The following is a 20,681-nucleotide window of genomic DNA, read 5'->3' on the forward strand; positions in this document are numbered from 1 at the left end:
GTAAAAAGAATATTAAGAAAGAAATTAGAAAAGCTAAAAGAAGATATGAGGTTGCTTTGACAAGTAAGGGGAAAATAAATCCAAAGGGTTTCTACAGTTATATTAATAGCAAAAGGATAGTGAGGGATAAAATTGGTCCTTTAGAGAATCAGAGTGGACGGCTATGTGCGGAGCCAAAAGAGATGGGGGAGATTTTGAACAATTATTTTTCTTTGGTATTCACTAAGGAGAAGGATATTGAATTGTGTAAGGTAAGGGAAACAAGTAGGGTAGTTATGAAAACTATGACGATTAAAGAAGAGGAGGTACTAGCGCTTTTAAGGAATATAATAGTGGCTAAGTCTCCAGGTCCTGACAGGATATTCCCTAGGACCTTGAGGGAAGTTAGTGTGGAAATAGCAGGGGCTCTGACAGAAATATTTCAAATGTCATTAGAAACGGGGATGGTGCCGGAGGATTGGTGTATCACTCATGTTGTTCCATTGTTTAAAAAGGACTCTAAGAGTAAACCTAGCAATTATCACCTGTGATTTTGACATCAGTGGTGGGTAAATTGATGGAAAGTATTCTTAGAGATGGTATATATAATTATCTGGATAGACAGGGTCTGATTAGGAACAGTCAACATGGATTTGTGTGTGGAAGGTCATGTTTGACAAATCTTATTGAATTTTTTGAAGCGGTTACTAGGGAAGTTGACGAGGGTAAAGCGGTGGATGTTGTCCATATGGACTTCAGTAAGGCCTTTGACAAGGTTCCACACGGAAGGTTAGTTAGGAAGGTTCAATCGTTAGGTTTTAATATTGAAGTAGTAAAATGGATTCAGCAGTGGCTGGATGGGAGATGCCAGAGAGTAGTGATGGATAACTGTTTATCAGATTGGAGGACGGTGTGTAGCGGTGTGCCTCAGGGATCTGTACTGGGTCCAATGTTATTTGTCATATACATTAATGATCTGGATGATGGGGTGGTAAATTGGATTAGTAAGTATGCAGATGATACTAAGATAGGTGGAGTTGTGGATAATGAAGTAGCTTTTCAAAGCTTGCAGAGAGATTTAGACCAGTTAGAAGAGTGGGCTGATAGATGGCAGATGGAGTTTAATGTTGATAAATGTGAGGTGCTACATTTTGGTAGGATTAATCAAAATAGGACATACATGGTAAATGGTAGGGCATTGAAGAATGAAGTAGAACAGAGGGATCTAGGAATAATGGTGCATAGTTCCCTGAAGGTGGAATCTCATGTGGATAGGGTGGTGAAGAAAGCTTTTGGTATGCTGGCCTTTATAAATCAGAGCATTGAGTATAGGAGTTGGGATGTAATGTTGAAATTGTACAAGGCCAAATTTGGAGTATTGTGTACAGTTCTGGTCACCGAATTATAGGAAAGTTGTCAACAAAATTGAGAGAGTACAGAGAAGATTTACTAGAATGTTACCTGGGTTTCATCTCCTAAATTACAGAGAAAGGTTGAACAAGTTGGGTCTTTATTTTTTGGAGCGTAGAAGGCTGAGGGGAGACTTGATAGAGGTACTTAAAATTATGAGGGGGATAGATAGAGTTGATGTGAATAGGCGTTTTCCATTGAGAGTAGGGGAGATTCAAACAAGAGGACATGAGTTGAGAGTTAAAGGGCAAAAGTTTAGGGGTAACATGAGGGGAAACTTCTTTACTCGGAGAGTGGTAGCTGTGTGGAATGAGCTTCCAGCAGAAGTGGTTGAGGCAGGTTTGATGTTGTCATTTAAAGTTAAATTGGATAGATATATGGGCAGGAAAGGAACGGAGGGTTATGGGCTGAATGCAGGTCGGTTGGATTAGGTGAGAGTAAAAGTTCGGCACGGACTGGAAGGGTTGAGATGGCCTGTTTCCATGCTGTAATTGTTATATGGTTATATGGTTATATTTAGACACATCAGCGGGTTTAGAAACTTCAGCCTACAACTATTGATAGCCGTATATTAGCCACTGACCAGGATATAGGGTGGGATGTGCGGTCAGAGCAGTGAATTGTAGAGTTGAAAATGTCAATTTATATATCCATATCGTCATGTGCCATGGCTTCATGTGACCCTGATTGGGGGGGGGGGTTGGGGGTAAAGTATGTGCTAAACCTTGCCCAAGGGTGACCCACAGGCTAATGGAGGAAAGGAGTACCTTACACCTCCTTTGGTGGAGATGTATCTACACTTTCTCCCCACCCAATATATCCATATATATAGTAAAAAAAATTAATTATGGAGCAATGGAAGGGAGTGCAGAAGCTTCTCACAATCCAAGTAGAAATAGTTGAGTTGGAAGGAGTGAATGATAATGAAACACAAATTCGTATTCAATTCAATCTAGGTCAAGTATGAAAATGTTGTCAGGCTTGATTAACAGTTGAATTACCCAGACAATTCCACTGCGTCATGAATCAGCTTTATCACCAGATGCACACTTTTTCCGTATTGTTAGTAATAAATTTGATGCTCCATTTATTAATACCATTTTAATAACTAGTTAAGATGGAGCAACACAGACAAAATGCTGGAAGAACTCAACAGGCCAGGCAGCATCTATGGAAAAGAGTAATAGTCGATGTTTCAGGTGAGGCCATTCACCAGGGCATCAGGATCAGATGAAGACATGGTTTAACTACCTGTCAAAGTTTTGTTTTTCATTTTTTTTTGTGGATGAGATAGTTCTGACCTCTGTAACATGGCTGGATTTAACCCCGAATTAACCATGTTGGTCTAGGGCCTCTCTGTTGAGATTGGTGACAACTTGGTAGAGTAAGTTTCTCCCTGAAGATGACCATGTAAGGTTCATGGTTGGAAAGAAATGTTCGCTATGTTGGAACCATGAAACAAATGTCACTAGTTTTGCATGTCTATCCAAAAGGAATAACTTCACTCAACTTCACTTACCCCATAATTGAACTGTTCCCACGACTTATGGACTTACTTTTAAAGACTCTTCATCTCATGTTCTTGGTATTTATTACTTGTTTATTATTATTATTTCATTCTGTATCTGCACTCTGGTTGAATGCTGTAGTTGGGTGGTCACTCATTGATTCTGTAACAGTTATTATTCTATAGATTTATTGAACATGCCCACAAGGAAATGAATCTCAGGGTTGTATATGGTGACATATATATACACTTCGATAATAAAATGTACTTTGAAATTTAAACTTAATAAATGAAGAACAGCATATTGCCAAACAAAAAACTTAATCATTTGATTTTCATTACATAACTAATTATCGTTAACCCGGAAAATAATCTTATCAAATCTTTTACCATATGTAAGATTAAAATAGAGAAGTGTTATGCCTGGAGGAGCCTCCAAAAGGACCACAATCTTGTCATCAGGTTTGGAGGCTTGCGTGCCTTAATGACCCGGAGAGCTATGTTGGCTGGAGCCAGGACTTTGGTAGGTCACCCCTGCCAAACAGGTCAAAGGGTAGAGGCCAGACTGGGAGTGGTCCACTGGTCCTCCAGGTTCGGGAGTTCAGTTCAGAGCTAACAACCCTGACAGATAAAATAAAATGATACGGAAACATCAGTGAAGAATCCTTCTACACAGACAGAGATGGAGGACCTTCACTGTTGCCCTAAACAGCAGTGGCGTAACTGGTACTACGTTAAAAAAAAAATGCCTGGAGGATCACGAACAAGAGAAAATCTGCAGATGCTGGAAATCCAAGTAACACACACAAAATGCTGGAGGAACTCAGCAGGGCAAGCAACTTCTATGGAAAAAGCACAGTCAACGTTTTGGGCCAAGACCATTTGACAGGACTGGATAAAAAATGATGAGGGGTAGAGTTAAAAGGTGGGGGAGGGGAGGGAGAAACACAAGGTGATGGGTGAAACTGGAGGGGGAATGGTGAAGTAAAGAGCTGGGAAGTTGGTGAAAAAGATACAGGCTGGAGAAGGGGGAATCTGATAGGAGAGGACAGAAGGCCATGGGAGAAAGAAAAGGGGCGAGAAGCACTAGAAGGAGGTGATGGGCGGGCAAGGAGATAAGATGAGAGTGGGAAAAGGGCATGGGGAATGGTGAAGGGGGACATTACCGAAAGTTCAAGACCCAGGTTAAATTCCCTCTGCTGCCTGTGAGGAGTTTGTATATTTTCCCTATGACTATGTGGGTTTCATCCAGATGCTCCAGTTTCCTCCCACAGTCCGAAGCATACTGGTTGGTAGGTTAATTGGTCATTGTAAATTGTATCATGATTAGACTGGGATCAAATCGGGGAGGTTGCTGTGCAGTGCGGCTTGGAGAGCAGGAATAGCCTGTTCTGTGCTGTATCTCTAAAATAAATAAATACATTTCATTTAAAAGCCACAGATTTAGCTGCCAGCATTCAATCCTGCTTGGCTCAGTGGAAAAACTCTATAAATACTTGTCCCACCTACTTCAAAAAGTAGATGATAATCGAAACTCTGCAGCTTTATTTTTACTGTTGTATATGAAAGAGGCTTTGAACATTAGTTTTCAAATAATATTAGAGGTATTAGAGTTAAATGGAAAAAGTTGCAGAGAAAGAGAAACGCATGGGGACAAGGCTAATTTTATTTTTTATTTTGTATTATAAAAAGTAAACTAATCAGCTATTTATTTTCCATTAAATGCAAAAAAGAAAATGGGTTATGGAACGACAACTGACAGCTGGTTGTAGTTTTGCCCCAGCAAATTAAAACTACCCTATTAATTGTAGGGATGTGGGTCCACAGATCCAAGTACAATGTTTGTTTTCTTCGCACCATATGACGAAATTCAAGTTAATTGGGATTAAATAGGTCAAATCATGCCTACTATTAAATTTGATATAGCATTTCTTGTCAAACTTCATGTTAGGGACATGCAAGATAATATCATTTCCATTGCAGCTCTCACTTTTGGATTATCATGGTGAGAATATGGACCACTTAAAATTGGGGTCTCACATGACAATCTAGGAGGGCTATAGGTAAGTAAAATACTAAGTTAGAATTCATGGGTCACTCCACAGTTCCACTGCAACAACTTCAGAATCTTTGCAGTCTACTGATCTCAATTTTACCAAAAACCCTTAGCTCCATGACGAAGATAGGTTCACCCACGTTCACTGTAGTGTTTTAATGACACTTCAATAAGGTAGTTTTCTTACCTGTTTAGAAAGCCAGACTTCAGAGACTGCTTCATGCTTCTAAAATAGTAAGAGAAGGTGAAATGAAGGAGGCTTGGAAAGGACAAAGCGTATGCAATCTGTCCGAAAGGATTCAAACCAAATGGGTTATCAGGTTTGGTAAATGATCATAAAATGCACATCTTTTATCCTTATTTTGAACTGTAATATATGAAACTTTATCACTTAATAATTTCAATAAATATATATATATATATATTAGATGAAGATGCTGAATCAATAGTCATATACTCTCGAATTTCTTAGCTGATTTGAAGTGTTCTTTAACATGTTTTAGTATTTAACCACATTACAGATGACAAACAGGTTATTTGTAAGCAGAATGTCCTACCTTAGAACAAGCCCCAGTGGTTATTTCACATGTCGTAAGAATAGAAACATTCTGAGGTCTGTTCAACCAGTTTACTACTGTCTTGGTGTTGCTGACCCACTTCACCATTGTGATATAATATTCCCTGAATCAAAAAAAGGTGTAATCTCAGAACTGGTAGAAAGAGATGTTTTAACATCCACATTAATATTACTGAACGTGACACTGTGAAATTGATCTAACTGATCTGTGTATCAAACAAAGAGCTTGATCAAAGTCAAAGTGTGAAGAGCTCTTCCCTCGGTATAAATCACCATATGTTGATACATCTACTTCATTAGAAATAAATATTCCATCTACTTTTGGCACAGATATGACTTGCAGCTCATATTTATAATGCAGACAAGTCAAGTAACTGGAACTGAAATAAGTCAATTACTATAACTAGAACCATAAAAGAAACTTCTGTAATGGTTGTTAGAGGATTATTGCATCAAATAAGAAGGGGAAAATTGCAGATTGGTGAGTGCACAGCAGTAAACATTGTGCTTTCTTTCAGGCTAATTGGTTGGCGGGGTGCAGATGCGCCTCTACCAATGGAAGTGTAAGGGACTCCTCCACCACCTCCCGCAACAGGCCTGCATATCATCCTTGGACAAGGTGTAGTACTTGTAGTACCCCCCCCCACCCCCATCAGGGTCACATGAAGCCATGGCAGTTTAAACAACATTGGTGATAAAACAGCTATGATATGCGCAGCTCTCTGTGACAGCCATATTTATTTTTCTGACTCTCATCCATGAAAAGGTGTTGGTAATAATAGGATTACACCACAAGGTTTCCACAGGGCCCTAAGCTTGCAGGTTAAAAAGACGCGATGAAGGAGCTGAAGATATTGTATATAAGATATTTACAAAATTTATCATGGACAAAAATAATGGCCTTGCTAATGATGCTACACCCAGAAGCATGAAGGAGACCAAACCATGCAAGTACTATGTTAACAGATTATGAGAAAGAATATTGTAGATCTTAGATGGCAGGGTGGAGGTGTAAGGCTCTCCTTCCCTCCGCTAGCCTGCAGGTCACCCTTAGGCAAGGTGTAGCACCTGCCTAGTCCCTTCATCCCTGATCAGGGTCATGTGAAGTCATGGGAGCAGGTGACGGATGGTTGTAGGAGCAGCTGGTTCGTATCACAACTCCTGGTTATGCGACACTAGGCAGACAGTCTCTGATGAGTATTGATAATGGTTGGGGTTGGTCACCGGTCTTGTAAAGACACTCTCCAGAAGAAGGTGTTATGTTTTATAACTTCAAAACATTAAACTAACTCAAATGAAAATGCAATACCAGGAATGTGGGTCTAACTTTGAGTTTACTTTTAAGCGAGGCGCACACATATCACATGGTAGCGTGATGACATATGCAATTAGCATAGTTTTATATATATATAAAAAGAGTGCTTAAGCAAACAATATATGCAGTTTACTCAAATATTATAGAAATATTAAAAACACAACAGAGGGTAACAGCAAACCACTTCTGTAGAAAAAATTGCCGAGAACAATCATGGTCAGCATTGGGAAAAGAATCAGATGAAAGACAAATGGAAGACCATGACTGCCCATGCCATATGAGATGGCACATGATGATGATTCAGGATAATACATTGCAGGATAGCACAGGAGGTAACACTTGTACCAATGAACTGTAACTAGTCACCTGAAGCTGTAAAACACGTTAATCTCAGCAGCTAATAGTTTTAGCGCAGTTAGATGATTGAATGATATGAGTTTTAAATCAACTGCAGTGGCTCAGATTCTGGCTCCTACGATATTTGTCTACTTGTCCATTAGTCCATTAGACAATAAGATGCAGGAACAGAAATTAGGCCATTTGTCCCAACAAGTCTGCTTCTCCATTTCATCATGGCTGATCCATTTTCCTTTCAGCCCTAATCTCCTGCCTTCTCCCTATATCCCTTCATGCCTTGACTAATCAAGAATCCATCAACCTCTGCCTCAAATATACCCATGACTTGCCCTCCACAGCTGCCTGTGAGAGTGAATTCTCAGATTTGCCACTCTCTGGCTAAAGAAATTCCTCCTCAACTCCATTTTAAATGGACATCCCTCTATTCAGAGCCAGTGTCCTCTGATCTTGGACTCCCTCTACCATAGGTTTTGAGGTCTTTCAATATTCGATAAGTTTCCATGAGATCTGCCACCCCCCCCCACCCCCACACACAATTCTTCTGAATTCCAGTGAGTACAGGCTCAAAGCCATCAAATGTTCCTCATATGATTAGCCTTTCAATCCTGGAATCACCTTTGTGAAGCTCCTGTGAACCCTCCTATGTCAGCATTTCTGTTCTTAGATGAGGGGCCCAAAGCTGCTCACCACACTCCAAATGAGGCTACACCAGCACCTTTTGAAGCCTTAACATTACATCCTTGCTTTTATATTCTAATCCTCTTGAAATGAATGCTGATATTACATTTGCCTTCCTGACCACTGGCTCAATTCAACCTGCAAATTAACCTTAAGAAAATACTGCACGGGGACTCCCAAGATTTTTGTATTCTCTCTGCATTTAGAAAACAGCCTATGCCTTCATTTCTTCTACCAAAGTGCATGACCACATACTTCCCTACACTTTTCCATCGGACACTTTGCCAATTCTCCTAATTTGTTTAAGTCCTTCAATTGCCTCTCTACTTCCTCAAGACTACCTGTCCTTCCACCTATCTTCGTATTGTCCGCAAACTTGGCCACAAAGCCATCAATTCTTTCATACAAATCATTGAGATACAATGTAAAAAGAATCTAGACAGTGAGGATAATATTTATTCGTGATTAGTTTTACACTTGAGGCTTGATTCATCATATTGACCTTACCCCAGCTCTGGAAATGTACTGGATTTATAATCTTTTAATGAAAAGTAAAAGACTAGATTAAACAAATTTGATGTAGCTTTTACATGACAATGTCATCAACAGAATTAGACTAATAGACTCTAACTTAATGAAAGCTGTGCTATTGGGAGAATTCAGGGAAATGCATGGAAAAGGAGTGGAAGATTAGTTCATTGAGTGATTGTTCTATACTGGAACCTGAATCCCAAAACAATCTTTCAGCTGCCATCCCAATGCACATTTGATACCTTCTCTGCAATTTTTGTAACTTGACAAAAATATATCATTCTTCTCGAAGCTATAAAATGAGAATTATTGTGAACAAAATCTTACTTGGATTTGAAGCTCTCTGGTGGCATTAATTCAAGGGTGTGAGTTGGTCCATAAAGATTCACTACAAATAGCTTCACTATTGGATTGACTTGGCCTGCCTGAAAAAAATATAAAAATTAATATTTAGAAAGGTTCACAACATTATGAGTGCATTTCTTGCAATCACGAATAAACCTTGTCAAACAATTTTTAAAATAAAGCTCCATACAAGACTACAACTGGGAAATCTTTCATTTTAGCCTGATATCATGAAGAGTCCATGAGAGGAATTCTGAGTTACCAGGAAATCAGCTTGTGTTTATATCTAGTAGCAGACATGTGAGTGAAGTCAGCCCTTCCCCGTTAGCAGGATAAAGAGATGATAGTTCATAATACTCATAATTTGTGGTTCATCCGTCTACACTTAACTTGTTTGTGCAGCTGTGTTATCACTCTAGGGAATAGTTGTGGCCAGCACAATAATCTTAGTTATGCAAACTTGAAACTTAATTGGAAAACACAGGATGTCCATAAGGTCACAAAGCTTTAGCATCACACAGCTGTTTTTAACCTATGTTCAAAATTTTCTTCCAAAACTTCATGAATTAAAACACTTTTAGCTTGATGGACGGTAATGTTGGATGAGAGTAAAGCATTGTATTAAATTTGAGAACATTGAGTATTTAATGTGCAACCCTCAGGTTCTGTCGGTTGCCTAAGTCTAGGGAAGGCAATCTCTGGTCCTGCCAAACGGGTGAGATTGAGATGCGAGTCCACCCTGAAACTCCCTGTTTGTGTGGATGCTGTGTGATTTGTTCCCTTGTTGCAAATAAGTACCACGAAATAACAAACAGTACACCACATACAATACAACGATTTAGCTTTATAATTCTTAATTTGACTACAGGGTTAGTGAAGAACAAGCAAAAAAAGAAAGGGGCCCATTTTAATGAAACAGTCTAACGTGTACAAGTTGGAGCTCACGGATTCCCCTTCGTCGATCCTCCTTCAATCTCCCAGCCTTCTTCGGATCATGGTTCTGCTCTGGCATCTTCTCTCTTCATTTCCCACTGAACAAAAGACCCAGATCATCCTGGTGTCAGGCTCACGGCACAAAAACACCTTCCTGTCACTGGATGACTCACATTCCAAAGCACCCATTATCCCAAACACTGCTTCTTCAGAAAAACCACTACATTAGCAGTGAAACCTTTCTCAGGGTGCTACAAATGTAAACCATTGAACTACATGCGTCTCTGGACTGAATGCTCCAGTTTGCCCTGGACTGACATTGTCAGATACTAGAAAGGATAAAAATACCTTCCTAAATGTTGTGCAAGAAGGCATCTTCTACTGAGCTTATAAGCAAGTACTATATACAGTATGTTGAGAGGCCAGCTCAATAATGCTGCCAAGTGTAACCCAGGTTAATGAAACCCAAAATTGTAATGTTAGAAAATTCTACTTGCGGAGGGATGAAATCGAGGTTTACCGATTTTAAAAAAAGAATTATACGGGGGGGGGGCGGGTTGGACACAGGACAGAGAAGGAGAGAAACGCAGCAACTATTATAAGTTGAAGACATGAATTGTTAAGAGTGGAATTAGTAGTGAGTATCTTTACCTTATTAACTTGAAAACCTCAGGGTGAAACCCCTGGAGGGGAGATAATAGTGATAAAAGATTTATTGAAGCTACAGCTATAATGAGACAATATCGGCAGCAACCAGTGTCCAAAATCCCTACTGTGTAGTCGGGAATCAGTTCTGCAAAATCATACCAAGGCATTTGGTCAAGTTTGTGAATTGACTTGCTGTGAATGATCAACTATTTCATCCAATGAACCAAGATGACGGGCAACCCAGATGAAGAACCAGCACGGGAACAAAATGTGTAATGATGCAAAGGATTTAATATGGTTGGATGTACAAGTTTATAGACATAGTCATAGTCATACTTTATTGATCCCGGGGGAAATTGGTTTTCGTTACAGTTGCACCATAAATAAATAGTAATAAAACCATAAATAGTTACATAGTAATATGTAAATTATGCAGGAAATAAGTCCAGGACCAGCCTATTGGCTCAGGGTGTCTGACCCTCCAAGGGAGGAGTTGTAAAGTTTGATGGCCACAGGCAGGAATGACATTGATACAAAGAATCTGAATTTGGTTTTGCACAGACTTTGATAAGTTACTGAATGAGATTTACTTTGTTTAAGAGTTGTGATGTTGAAGAATTGTTGTGAAAGGAGTTAAACTGTGTATATATAATTTTTACATTTGAATTTAGACTTGTAGATGTACTGCCTGGAACTGAAACTGGAAGTTAACTATAATATTTGAAAATAGGAATTATATTTGGTTCTCTAACTAACTAGGGATAAGTAAAAAGGAAAGTTTAGTCTGGAAACTTTTAAATAGGGAATAACACTAGATCTAATTAGTTAAAGAAATTGGAGTAACAAAGATTATTCTAATGAATCTCTCTGATTCTAACTAAACAGGAATTTGGTTTTTGTTAATATCTAAGATTTGGAACCTAAATAGAATGTTTGAATTTTAAATTGTTCTTGCTCATGTAAATATTTTGTACTTATTTTGTACATTTTTTTTTCTTACAAACAAAACCTTATTTTCAGGAGTGTGTTGTTTCTATTCACTGCCTCCTTCTGATACTGGGTTCTTCTGATGGCCTATTACAGACATCCCACCTCTCCCACGAGTTCCGGGAGTCTCCCGCATATCGATAGCGGCTCCCTGATGCCCGCAAATTTTATACAATATCCCGGAAATTGATTTTTTAGAGAGGGAGAGGGGGAGAAAAGAAAGAAAGAAAGAAAATGAATGAATCCTGCTTGATCTCTCTTTGTGCTAAGTAGACCTATCAGTTTTCCCTGTGGGCAGGCTTTACATTCGACCTCTCTCTCTCTTCCATATTCCATCAGTTTAGTTACTGCTGTCTGTAATGACGCTGAAATCATCCGGACAACAGTCGGTGATGAAGTACAAAAGCTTGGCGAAGAAATTCCCAAGGCTGGTGGTGACAACCTGACTACGCAAGGCTGTCCTATACAGGTGGGGCACGTTGGCATCTTAAAGGGGATTAGAGCGGGGTTTAGATTGGAGTGAAATTCCAAAATTGTCTGCTAAGACATCTTTAAAAACATGCTTGCAGCAAGCAAATTCTTCGGGGTTTTTTTCCTGAAACACTTCCACTTACAGCTACATCAAAGCCCGCGATGGGCTGGGTTTAACCACAGCCGTTTTTAGAAGAAAAAACGATTTTAATAAATATCCAGCCTCCATCGAGGTCTCGTCATTAGGACAGCAAACTGTTTACCTGTGCTGTGCACTTTATATGCATTTTGAATTACACTTTATTAAATAATATGGTAATATATTGTTTTATGTGGTGTGCGTGATATATGTATTGTGGCTACACCGTGCTCCGGACAGAGGTTGTTTCGTTTGTGGACAATCAGCCAGATGACAATAAACTTGAACTTGAAGATACAAAACTTCTAAATCACTCATTTAAAATACTCCATTTCGATGTAAGAAAGTAAGTTCTGATTCCGACTATTGCAGGCTGTGTGTGTGTGTGTGTGTGTGTGTGTGTGTGTGTGTGTGTGTGTGTGTGTGTGTGTGTGTGTGTGTGTGTGTGTGTGTGTGTGTGTGTGTGTGCGTGCGTGTGTGGGTGTGTGCGTGCGTGCGCGTGCGTGAGTGATAGACTATGGCCGTATATGCGATCGGATGTTGTCCGAATGGACGTTAAGCGGCGCACACCTGTAATAAGGATACACCTTATGCTTTTATTTCTTTTAGGGACCACAACATATTAGGGAGGCTAAGCACAGGGAAGGCTGCTCAAGTATTTCAGAGTTCTTTTCAGCAGAAAACCAAACTCTGACAGGGAAGGCCACTAGAGCTGAGGTGTACTTTACATCTTTCATCGTTGAGCATAACCTGCCATTCCAGGTGTGTAAGCACACAGGCAAGCTATTCAGGAAAATGTTTCCTGATTCAGAAATAGCAAAAAACTATGCCTGCTCATCAACCAAGACAGCAGCTATTGTGAACATGGCACATTAAGACAGAATTCAGAAGTCAGCTGTCTCACAAAACACTTGTGAATCTGATGTCTTGCAAAATTAACAAATGCATTGACACAGACTGCTATGAGGTAGAGACTTCCGGTCGAGACCTCCCTGAAATGAGTTTTTTCAGGGTGGGAGGGCTACCATTAGCACCAGGTGTAATTGATTTTCTGTAAAGAGGGCGACCACTGGTCACACAGGATAAGACTGGTGCTACACAAGCCTAGAAGAACAAATCCCCTTCTTTGGGATTGGTTTAGAAACTTATGAAATGCTATGAGCAACATTTAATATTTTAAAGAAAATTCACAATTCAATGGCACTCATTTCAACACCTTAAAATAGCATTTTTATATGTTAATCTTCTTTAAAATGGACCTGATTTTGTATTAGTAAGAATAATCTATAATCTGTTATACACCAGGCAGGATGTTTCAAGTGACAACTCACTATAGAGTATTAGCCTTATATATGCATGTAGAGCCTTTAGTTTTGAATCACTTGCTGATCCCAGTATACATTCATGCTGGAAACCCAAGGCAAAACACACAAAATGCTGGAGGAACTCAGCAGCTCAGGCAGCATGTATGGAAATGAGTAAACTGTTGACGTTTCCAGTGGTGACCCTTGTGTGTTTTGCCCAGTATAATACATTTTTTGAAACTTAATTTATCTTTACACTTGATCAATGATTCCCATCCAGACTCCATATTTCTCCTATAAGTGCATATCCCCCAAACACCAAATCTGTGAAACAATCTAAAAAGGAAATTGTTATATTCAAACCAGGAGCATGGTAAAGTTTGATAAATCAAAAAGTAAAAATAATTTCAAATCACACTAACAATCTACAACAGAGGTTTCCACCCTGGTATCCAATGACCCCAGGTTAATGGTGAGGCTCATGGCATTAAAATGGTTGGGAATTCCCTGATAGAAACAGAGAAGCATAGAATACCTACAGCACAATACAGGCCCTTCAGCCCACAAAGCTGTGACGGACATGTCCTTACCTTAGAACTACCTAGGCTTACCCATAGCCCTCTATTTTTCTAAGCTCCGTGTATCCATCCAGGAGTCTCTTAAAATACCCTATCGTTTCCGCCTCCACCACCGCCGCCGGCAGCCCATTCCACGCACTCACCACCAATGTTCTCTCTAATTTTTAGTAGTCAGTGTGCACAAAAATCTTATGTTGTGCAAATTTTTTTTCCGTGACAAAAGTATGTACGCACTGAATGCACACATGGCACACTTTATGTAGGTTTACAAAATATTTGACATAAAACTGCACAGAATAACAACAAAATGACATACATATTTAAGTCACTCAGTTACTTTTTCTCTCTCCTGTCTTTGGCATTTACCCATTCTTTGTAAACTCTATCTAGACTAATAGAACTTCCATCCAATTGATAGCTTTTGATTCTCATTAACATATCCAAATGACATTCACCTAAACGGTTTCTCAGCTTGTTTTTGAGTTGATTCATTAGGCTAAAACCTTGCTCACAGTCCGCACTAGACGCAGAAAGGTCCCCAAATGTCCATCAATTGTGCAAGGTCGCAAAACTGTTCATTTTGAAGTACAAATGCCACCATTTGAGCAAAGTTTGAAATCAGTTTGGATTTAATTTTTTCTTGCACGGAAAATTTGAAATCATTAAACTGTCTAACTATTACAGTATTTTCAGCTAGAAAATCATGATATTTTAGACATAAGGCATTAACTTGTTCATCGCCAAATGTGAAGTCACAATCTGCAATTGTGGAGAAATCAAAAGCTGACCATTCTTGTACCTCATCTTCAGGAAACCTTTCTTCTAAATGAACACAAAGACTATTTATAAAAGTCAACAGCAAACTTATAACCATATAACCACATAACAATTCCAGCATGGAATCAGGCCATCTCGGCCCTTCTAGTCCATGTCGTATCTACTGTGACGTTTTCTTCACATTGTTGGCTTAGCAAAGCTTTAACTTTGTCACTCCACAAAACATTGTCTCCCAGATATTGCTTTCTAATCTTGTTAATTTTGCTTCACGCAAAATGAAGTGAATCAAACAATGTCAGAATCTTGCACAGTGCAGCCAGTTCATCAAAGGCATCACTGAAAACCTGTAAAGCTACTTTGTATGTGATGTTTATCAATTTCTAGTGAGAGTATATAGCCACAGGGTCATTTCACTGATCTTTTTCAATAAAAATTAGTAAGCGATCTACAGAATTTGAAACAGATCTTTGTAAACTGTACAATATGAACACAGTCCGCCAGAGATGGCTGCCACCGTGATGCAGCTGTACAAACCGGAACAGGAAAGGTGAGGTGACGTAAATTAGTGACGTGCATTGTGGTATTTGAAAAACCGACTAACTAGTTAACAGAAACATTTAGCTAAAAGATTATTTTCAATAAGTATAATTATTAATTACTGCATTATTTTAGGTAACTAATCTCTTGTGCGCACATGAATTTCCTTTGTGCGCTGGTTGAAAAATGTGTGCAGCTCACCACTCTCTGCATAAAAAACTTACCTCTGACATTTCCTCTGTACCTACTTCCAAGCATCTTAAAACCGTGCCCTCTCGTGCTAGCCATTTCAGCCCTGGGAAAAAGCCTCTGACTATCCACACAATCAATGCATCTCATTATCTTGTACACCTCTATCAGGTCACCTCTCATCCTCCATCACTCCAAGGAGAAAAGGCCGAGTTCACTCAACTTATTCTCATAAGGCATGCTCCCCAATCCAGGCAACATCCTTGTAACTCTCCTCTGCACCCTTTCAATATGTTTCCACATCCTTCCTCTAGTGAGGTGACCAGAATTGAGCACAGTACTCCAAGTAGGGTCTGACCAGGGTCCTATATAGCTGCAACATTACCTCTCGGCTCTTAAATTCAATTCCATGTTTGATGAAGGCCAATTCACTGTATGCCTTCTTAACCACAGAGTCAACCTGCACAGCAGCTTTGAGTGCCCTATGGACTCGAATCCCAAGATCCCTCTGATCCTCCACACCGCCAAGAGCCTTGATAGGTAGGTAGATAGATAGATAGATATATACTTTATTGATCCCGAGGGAAATTGGGTTTCGTTACAGCCGCACCAACCAAGAATAGAGCATAAATATAGCAATACAAAAACCACAAACAATCAAACAACAAAATGCAAACTATGCCAGATGGAAATAAATCCAGGACCAGCCTATTCGCTCAGGGTGTCTGACCCTCCACAGGAGGAGCTGCAAAGTTCGATGGCCACAGGCAGGAACAACCTCCCGTGACGCCCTGTGTTGTATCTTGGTGGAATATGGCTGGAGTCCAACAGCAATTAATGTTAAATGCTGCCATGATATTTGACCTACCAAAATGAAGCATCTCACACTTATCTGGTTTGAACTCCATCTGCCACTTCTCAGCCCAGTTTTGCATCCTATCAATGTCCCACTGTAATCTCTGACAGCCCTCCACACTATCCACAACACCTCCAACCTTTGTGTCATCAGCAAATTTACTAACCCATCCCTCCACTTCCTCATCCAGGTCATCTACAAACGTTTGTATAAAAATCACAAAGAGTAGGGTTCCCAGAACAGATCTTTGAGGCACACCACTGGTCACCACGTGCAGAATATGACCCGTCTACAACCACTCTTTGCCTTCTGTGGACAAGCCAGTTCTGGATCCACAAAGCAATGTCCTCTTAGATCCCATGCCTCCTTACTTTCTCAATAAGCCTTGCATTGGGTACTTTATCAAATGCCTTACTGAAATCCATATACATTACATCTACTGCTCTATCTTCATCAATGTGTTTAGTCACATCCTCAAAATCTAGAAAGAAACTCATGACACACTTTTAAATGAATATAAGTAATTTTCAATAAATAATTTAAAACATTTATTGGTTAGACTGAGATTCAGTAATTAGTTCTTAGCAAGCTTTTTAAAAACATATCATCATTCGCTCAGGCCTCACTGTGGGAAGTCGGGAAAAATTTTCAAATGTTATACGTTCAGAAATGTCTAGGGTGTGGTTATATGTCTTGGTTTACTGTTGAGAAGGGATTGCTTACTGTTTGGTTAGAAAAGGAGAGTGCTTTTTTTCTACTAGAGAAAAATGCAAACTGAATTGGTAAAAATAATTTCCTATAATGTTAATGGGGTTTTGAATCCAATTAAAAGAAATAAGATTATGTCTAAATTGAAAAAAGAGAGGGTACAAATAGCTTTCCTCCAGGAAAGACATATGAGCCAATCTGAACATGGAAAATTAAAAAGAATGGGCTTTAAGCATATATTTTATTCATCATATAAATTGAGTCACAAAAGAGGGGTAGCTACTTTAATATCAACTACGCTTAATTATGAACATATTTCAGATTTTGCGCTATATATTGAACCACTTGCCCAACTAATAAGACAGAGCGAAATCGTAAAAGGTATCAAGGTGGCAGGGATTGAACAGAAAGTGGCGTTATTCACAGATGATGTTTTGGTCTATCTGAGTGAACCAGAAAAATCATTTATAGGATTGTTTACACTGTTGGATGACTTTGGGAAAATATCAGGTTATAAAATAAATGTAAAGAAAACGCAGGTTATGTCCCTAAATTATACACCATCCAAAAAATTGCAGGATATATACGATCTTAAGTGGGAAGCTAAATCATTAAAATATTTAGGAATAACCCTGCCGAAGGATCTTTCAACACTGTCACAGGTAAATTATGGGCCATTAATCTCAGAGATAAAAGCAGATATGCATAGATGGAATCTTATCCCCTTTTTAAGTTTAAATTCAAGGATAAATACTATAAAAATTAATATTCTTCCTCGGTTATTGTATCTTTTCCGTACTTTACCGGTGGAGGTGGATGATAATCAATTCAGGGAATGGGACAAATGGATTTCCCGCTTCATTTGGCAAGGAAGGAAACCTAGAATTCGATATAACACCTTACAGTTAGGGAAGGAAGGAGGAGGTATGGTTCTTCCTTGCCTGAGAAATTATTTTTATGCCTCACAGATAACCCCTCTGTTATATTGGTGTAATAGGGAATATAAGGCTAGATGGAAGGAAATAGAATTTGGATTAGTTGACAGTTTTCCTCTTCAGGCCTCAATAGCTGACAAAGGATTGATGGCCCAGTTGGAAAAATTTAATAATGCTTGGATAAATCTTACATTAAAAGTATGGCAGAAGGTGCTTAATTCATGTGGAATTAATAACATGTTAAAACTCTTTAGATGGTGTGCATATGATACCGAATTCCTTCCCAACAGAGGAGATAAAAGATTTGAGCTATGGATAAAGAAAGGTCTTACAACCTACCTCTCATTTATAGATAAAAGAGTATTACAAAGTTTCCAAATCCTGCAGGACAAACATGGCCTAGAACATAATGACTTTTTTAGGTACCTTCAAATATGAAACTATGTTAACCAGAGGTGTAGATGTACAGACTATCAAAAGTAGAATTAGAATTTTTCAAGATTCTGAATTCGGCTTGCAGTTCAATACCTAGTAAATCATTTTCTCGCCTATATAATGCACTCTCCCATGCTAAAAATGTAAATACACTGTATATTAAAGAGAAGTGGGAGAAAGAAGCGGGGTTGGTACTTTCAGAGAAGGCTTGGGGGAAAATCTGCAGCTTTCAATGGTCCTCGACTAATTCTTTGACTTGGAGAGAACATTGTTGGAAAAACATTATAAGATACTTCAAGACCCCATTTCAGGAAAAATATAAAGATACAAATGTGATGTGTTGGAGAAGGTGTGGCTCCAAGGAGGTGAATCATTTTCATATTTTCTGGGATTGCCCTAAATTAAGTCTATTTTGGGAAGGTATTCATAGAACATTAGTTAAGGTACTTAGGTCCCAGATACCTCTGAACTTTGAGACGCTCTATTTGGGGCATGTATTGTTCCTTGAACAGAAGGAAGATATAAAGTTGCTGCAGGCCCTCTTAGCGGCAAGTAAGAAATCAATCACTAGAAAATGGCTAAATCCAATACCACCTACATTAGAAGATTGGTACGAAATTATCTTGGAAATATTTAAAATGGAAAAGTTGACTTACTCCCTGAGAACTCAAAAAGAAACATTTTATCAAATCTGGAATAAATGGATTGAATATATAACCCCAATGCGAGCAGACTTTAGATGACTCTCCTAATGATTTATATTGCTCTTCTCATCAACACAGTAATATTGCTAACGTAAACACCACTAGTCTAAATGTTTTTTTTTGGAAAATAGAGAATTAACACAAGTAAAGGGAAAGATTTGGGAAAGGGATAAAAAAAAAAATGAAAAAATTAAATAAATAAGTACATAGGGATTGGATAATTACGTCTGCGGGCAGGAACAAGCACGAACAAATTGGGATATAAACACCTACAATGGTTGGTATATAGGCTTGTATGCAACATTTTGGATCAGTGGAAATGGTCCAGAACGGTTGTATGGAAACTATTATTACCATTTTTCTTAACAACTAATTTCATTACTTAGCCTAATAGGTTAGATTTACCACAGTACATAATTATCTATTTAAATGTTTATTTTCCTTTTATATCATCTCAATGTGTACTTAAGAATGTATAAATAATTGTAGTTTTATACATATAAAAAAATGGAAAAGGTTATATGTGTGAAAAAAGTACATGATAATTGTGAATTCCTTATCCAAATAAAAATAAAATTTAAAAAAAACATATCATCATTCAAACACCTTTAAAATTAACTGCTGGCATCCTGGAGCTTACCAGACCTATCATGACAAATGAGGCTATCTCAAAAATGAGTGGAAACTTTTGAATTTTGGTAAGATTTGAAGAGAATGTGACCGATAGGGAACGCATATGGGATGGATTCAGGTTCTTCACCCTTGTCCACAGTGATCATTGGGAACTCATCCATATTAACCCCATTTCTAGCACTTGGTTTCTAACTTCCTGTGCCTTATTGTTTAATACGTGGAATTGTTTAGAATTGCAATTGGTTTATCATTGTCGCATGTCCCAAAGCTAGGTTTGCATTATTCATTCAGATCACATCATTACATGGTGCATTGAGATAGTACAATGTAAAACAATAACAGAATGCAGAATAAACATCAGTGCAGGTGGATTGAAAGATGCAAGAAAATAAGAGGTAGCAAGATCATAAAGAGGTGAATGCTTAAGATTGGAAGTTATCTACTATAAGACTATAATATATAGGAGTAGAATTAGGGCATGTGGCTGATCCATTTCCAGCTCCAATCTCCTGCCTTCTACCTGTATGTCACCATAACAGTGAATATCTATTTTACAGAACCCCTTCAATCAGTCCCTGGAGTTCACCTTTTGGTACTTATCATTTTGATTTTCAAGTTCAAGTTTATTGTTATCTAACTACATGTATACAACCACAAAACATATAACACACACAGCACATAGACCAAAATATTACCAAAAATAAATTAAAATACAATTTAAAAATGCATGCAGCACAGCTAAACTGTACCGTATACAGTAAACAACTTGCTGTCCTAGTGGCAAGACCTCAGTAGTGGCAGGGTATTCATTAGTCTCACAGTTGTTACCCAGTCTGGCAATCCTAGTCCTGATGCTCCTGTACCTCCTTTCTGATGGCCGTGGGTCACAGAGATTGTTGATTAGGTGGTAGGAATCCTCAGCAATGCTTTGGGCCCTTTGTCCTGCTTAAAGTCAAAACAGAGGTGGAGGGAGACCCCAGCAATCCCCCGGATGGTTTCTACTATCTTCAGGCCCACTTCCACTTGTTTATTTCTATTCTTGGCCCACTGCACTATTCCAATGAGCCCACTTTGATAGCTATTAAGGGACAG

At 38.8% G+C, this 20,681-nt stretch overlaps 1 protein-coding gene across 3 annotated transcripts in view; it reads right to left on the reverse strand.

The window, feature by feature from the left end:
- The window catches only part of LOC134348689 (inactive dipeptidyl peptidase 10-like), a 927,397-nt gene that overhangs the window by 112,795 nt on the left and 793,921 nt on the right, over positions 1-20,681 (reverse strand). For all 3 annotated transcript variants that reach the window (XM_063052476.1, XM_063052475.1, XM_063052477.1), the window contains 3 exons: positions 8,738-8,835; positions 5,510-5,633; positions 5,140-5,178 (listed from right to left, as the gene is read on the reverse strand). In XM_063052476.1, the coding sequence (XP_062908546.1) occupies positions 5,140-5,178; positions 5,510-5,633; positions 8,738-8,835 (261 nt within the window). The remainder of the gene's footprint in view (positions 1-5,139; positions 5,179-5,509; positions 5,634-8,737; positions 8,836-20,681) is intronic.

This window comes from Mobula hypostoma, chromosome 6 (genome assembly GCF_963921235.1).
Source record: "Mobula hypostoma chromosome 6, sMobHyp1.1, whole genome shotgun sequence".
In the NCBI taxonomy this organism is placed as follows: domain Eukaryota; kingdom Metazoa; phylum Chordata; class Chondrichthyes; order Myliobatiformes; family Myliobatidae; genus Mobula; species Mobula hypostoma.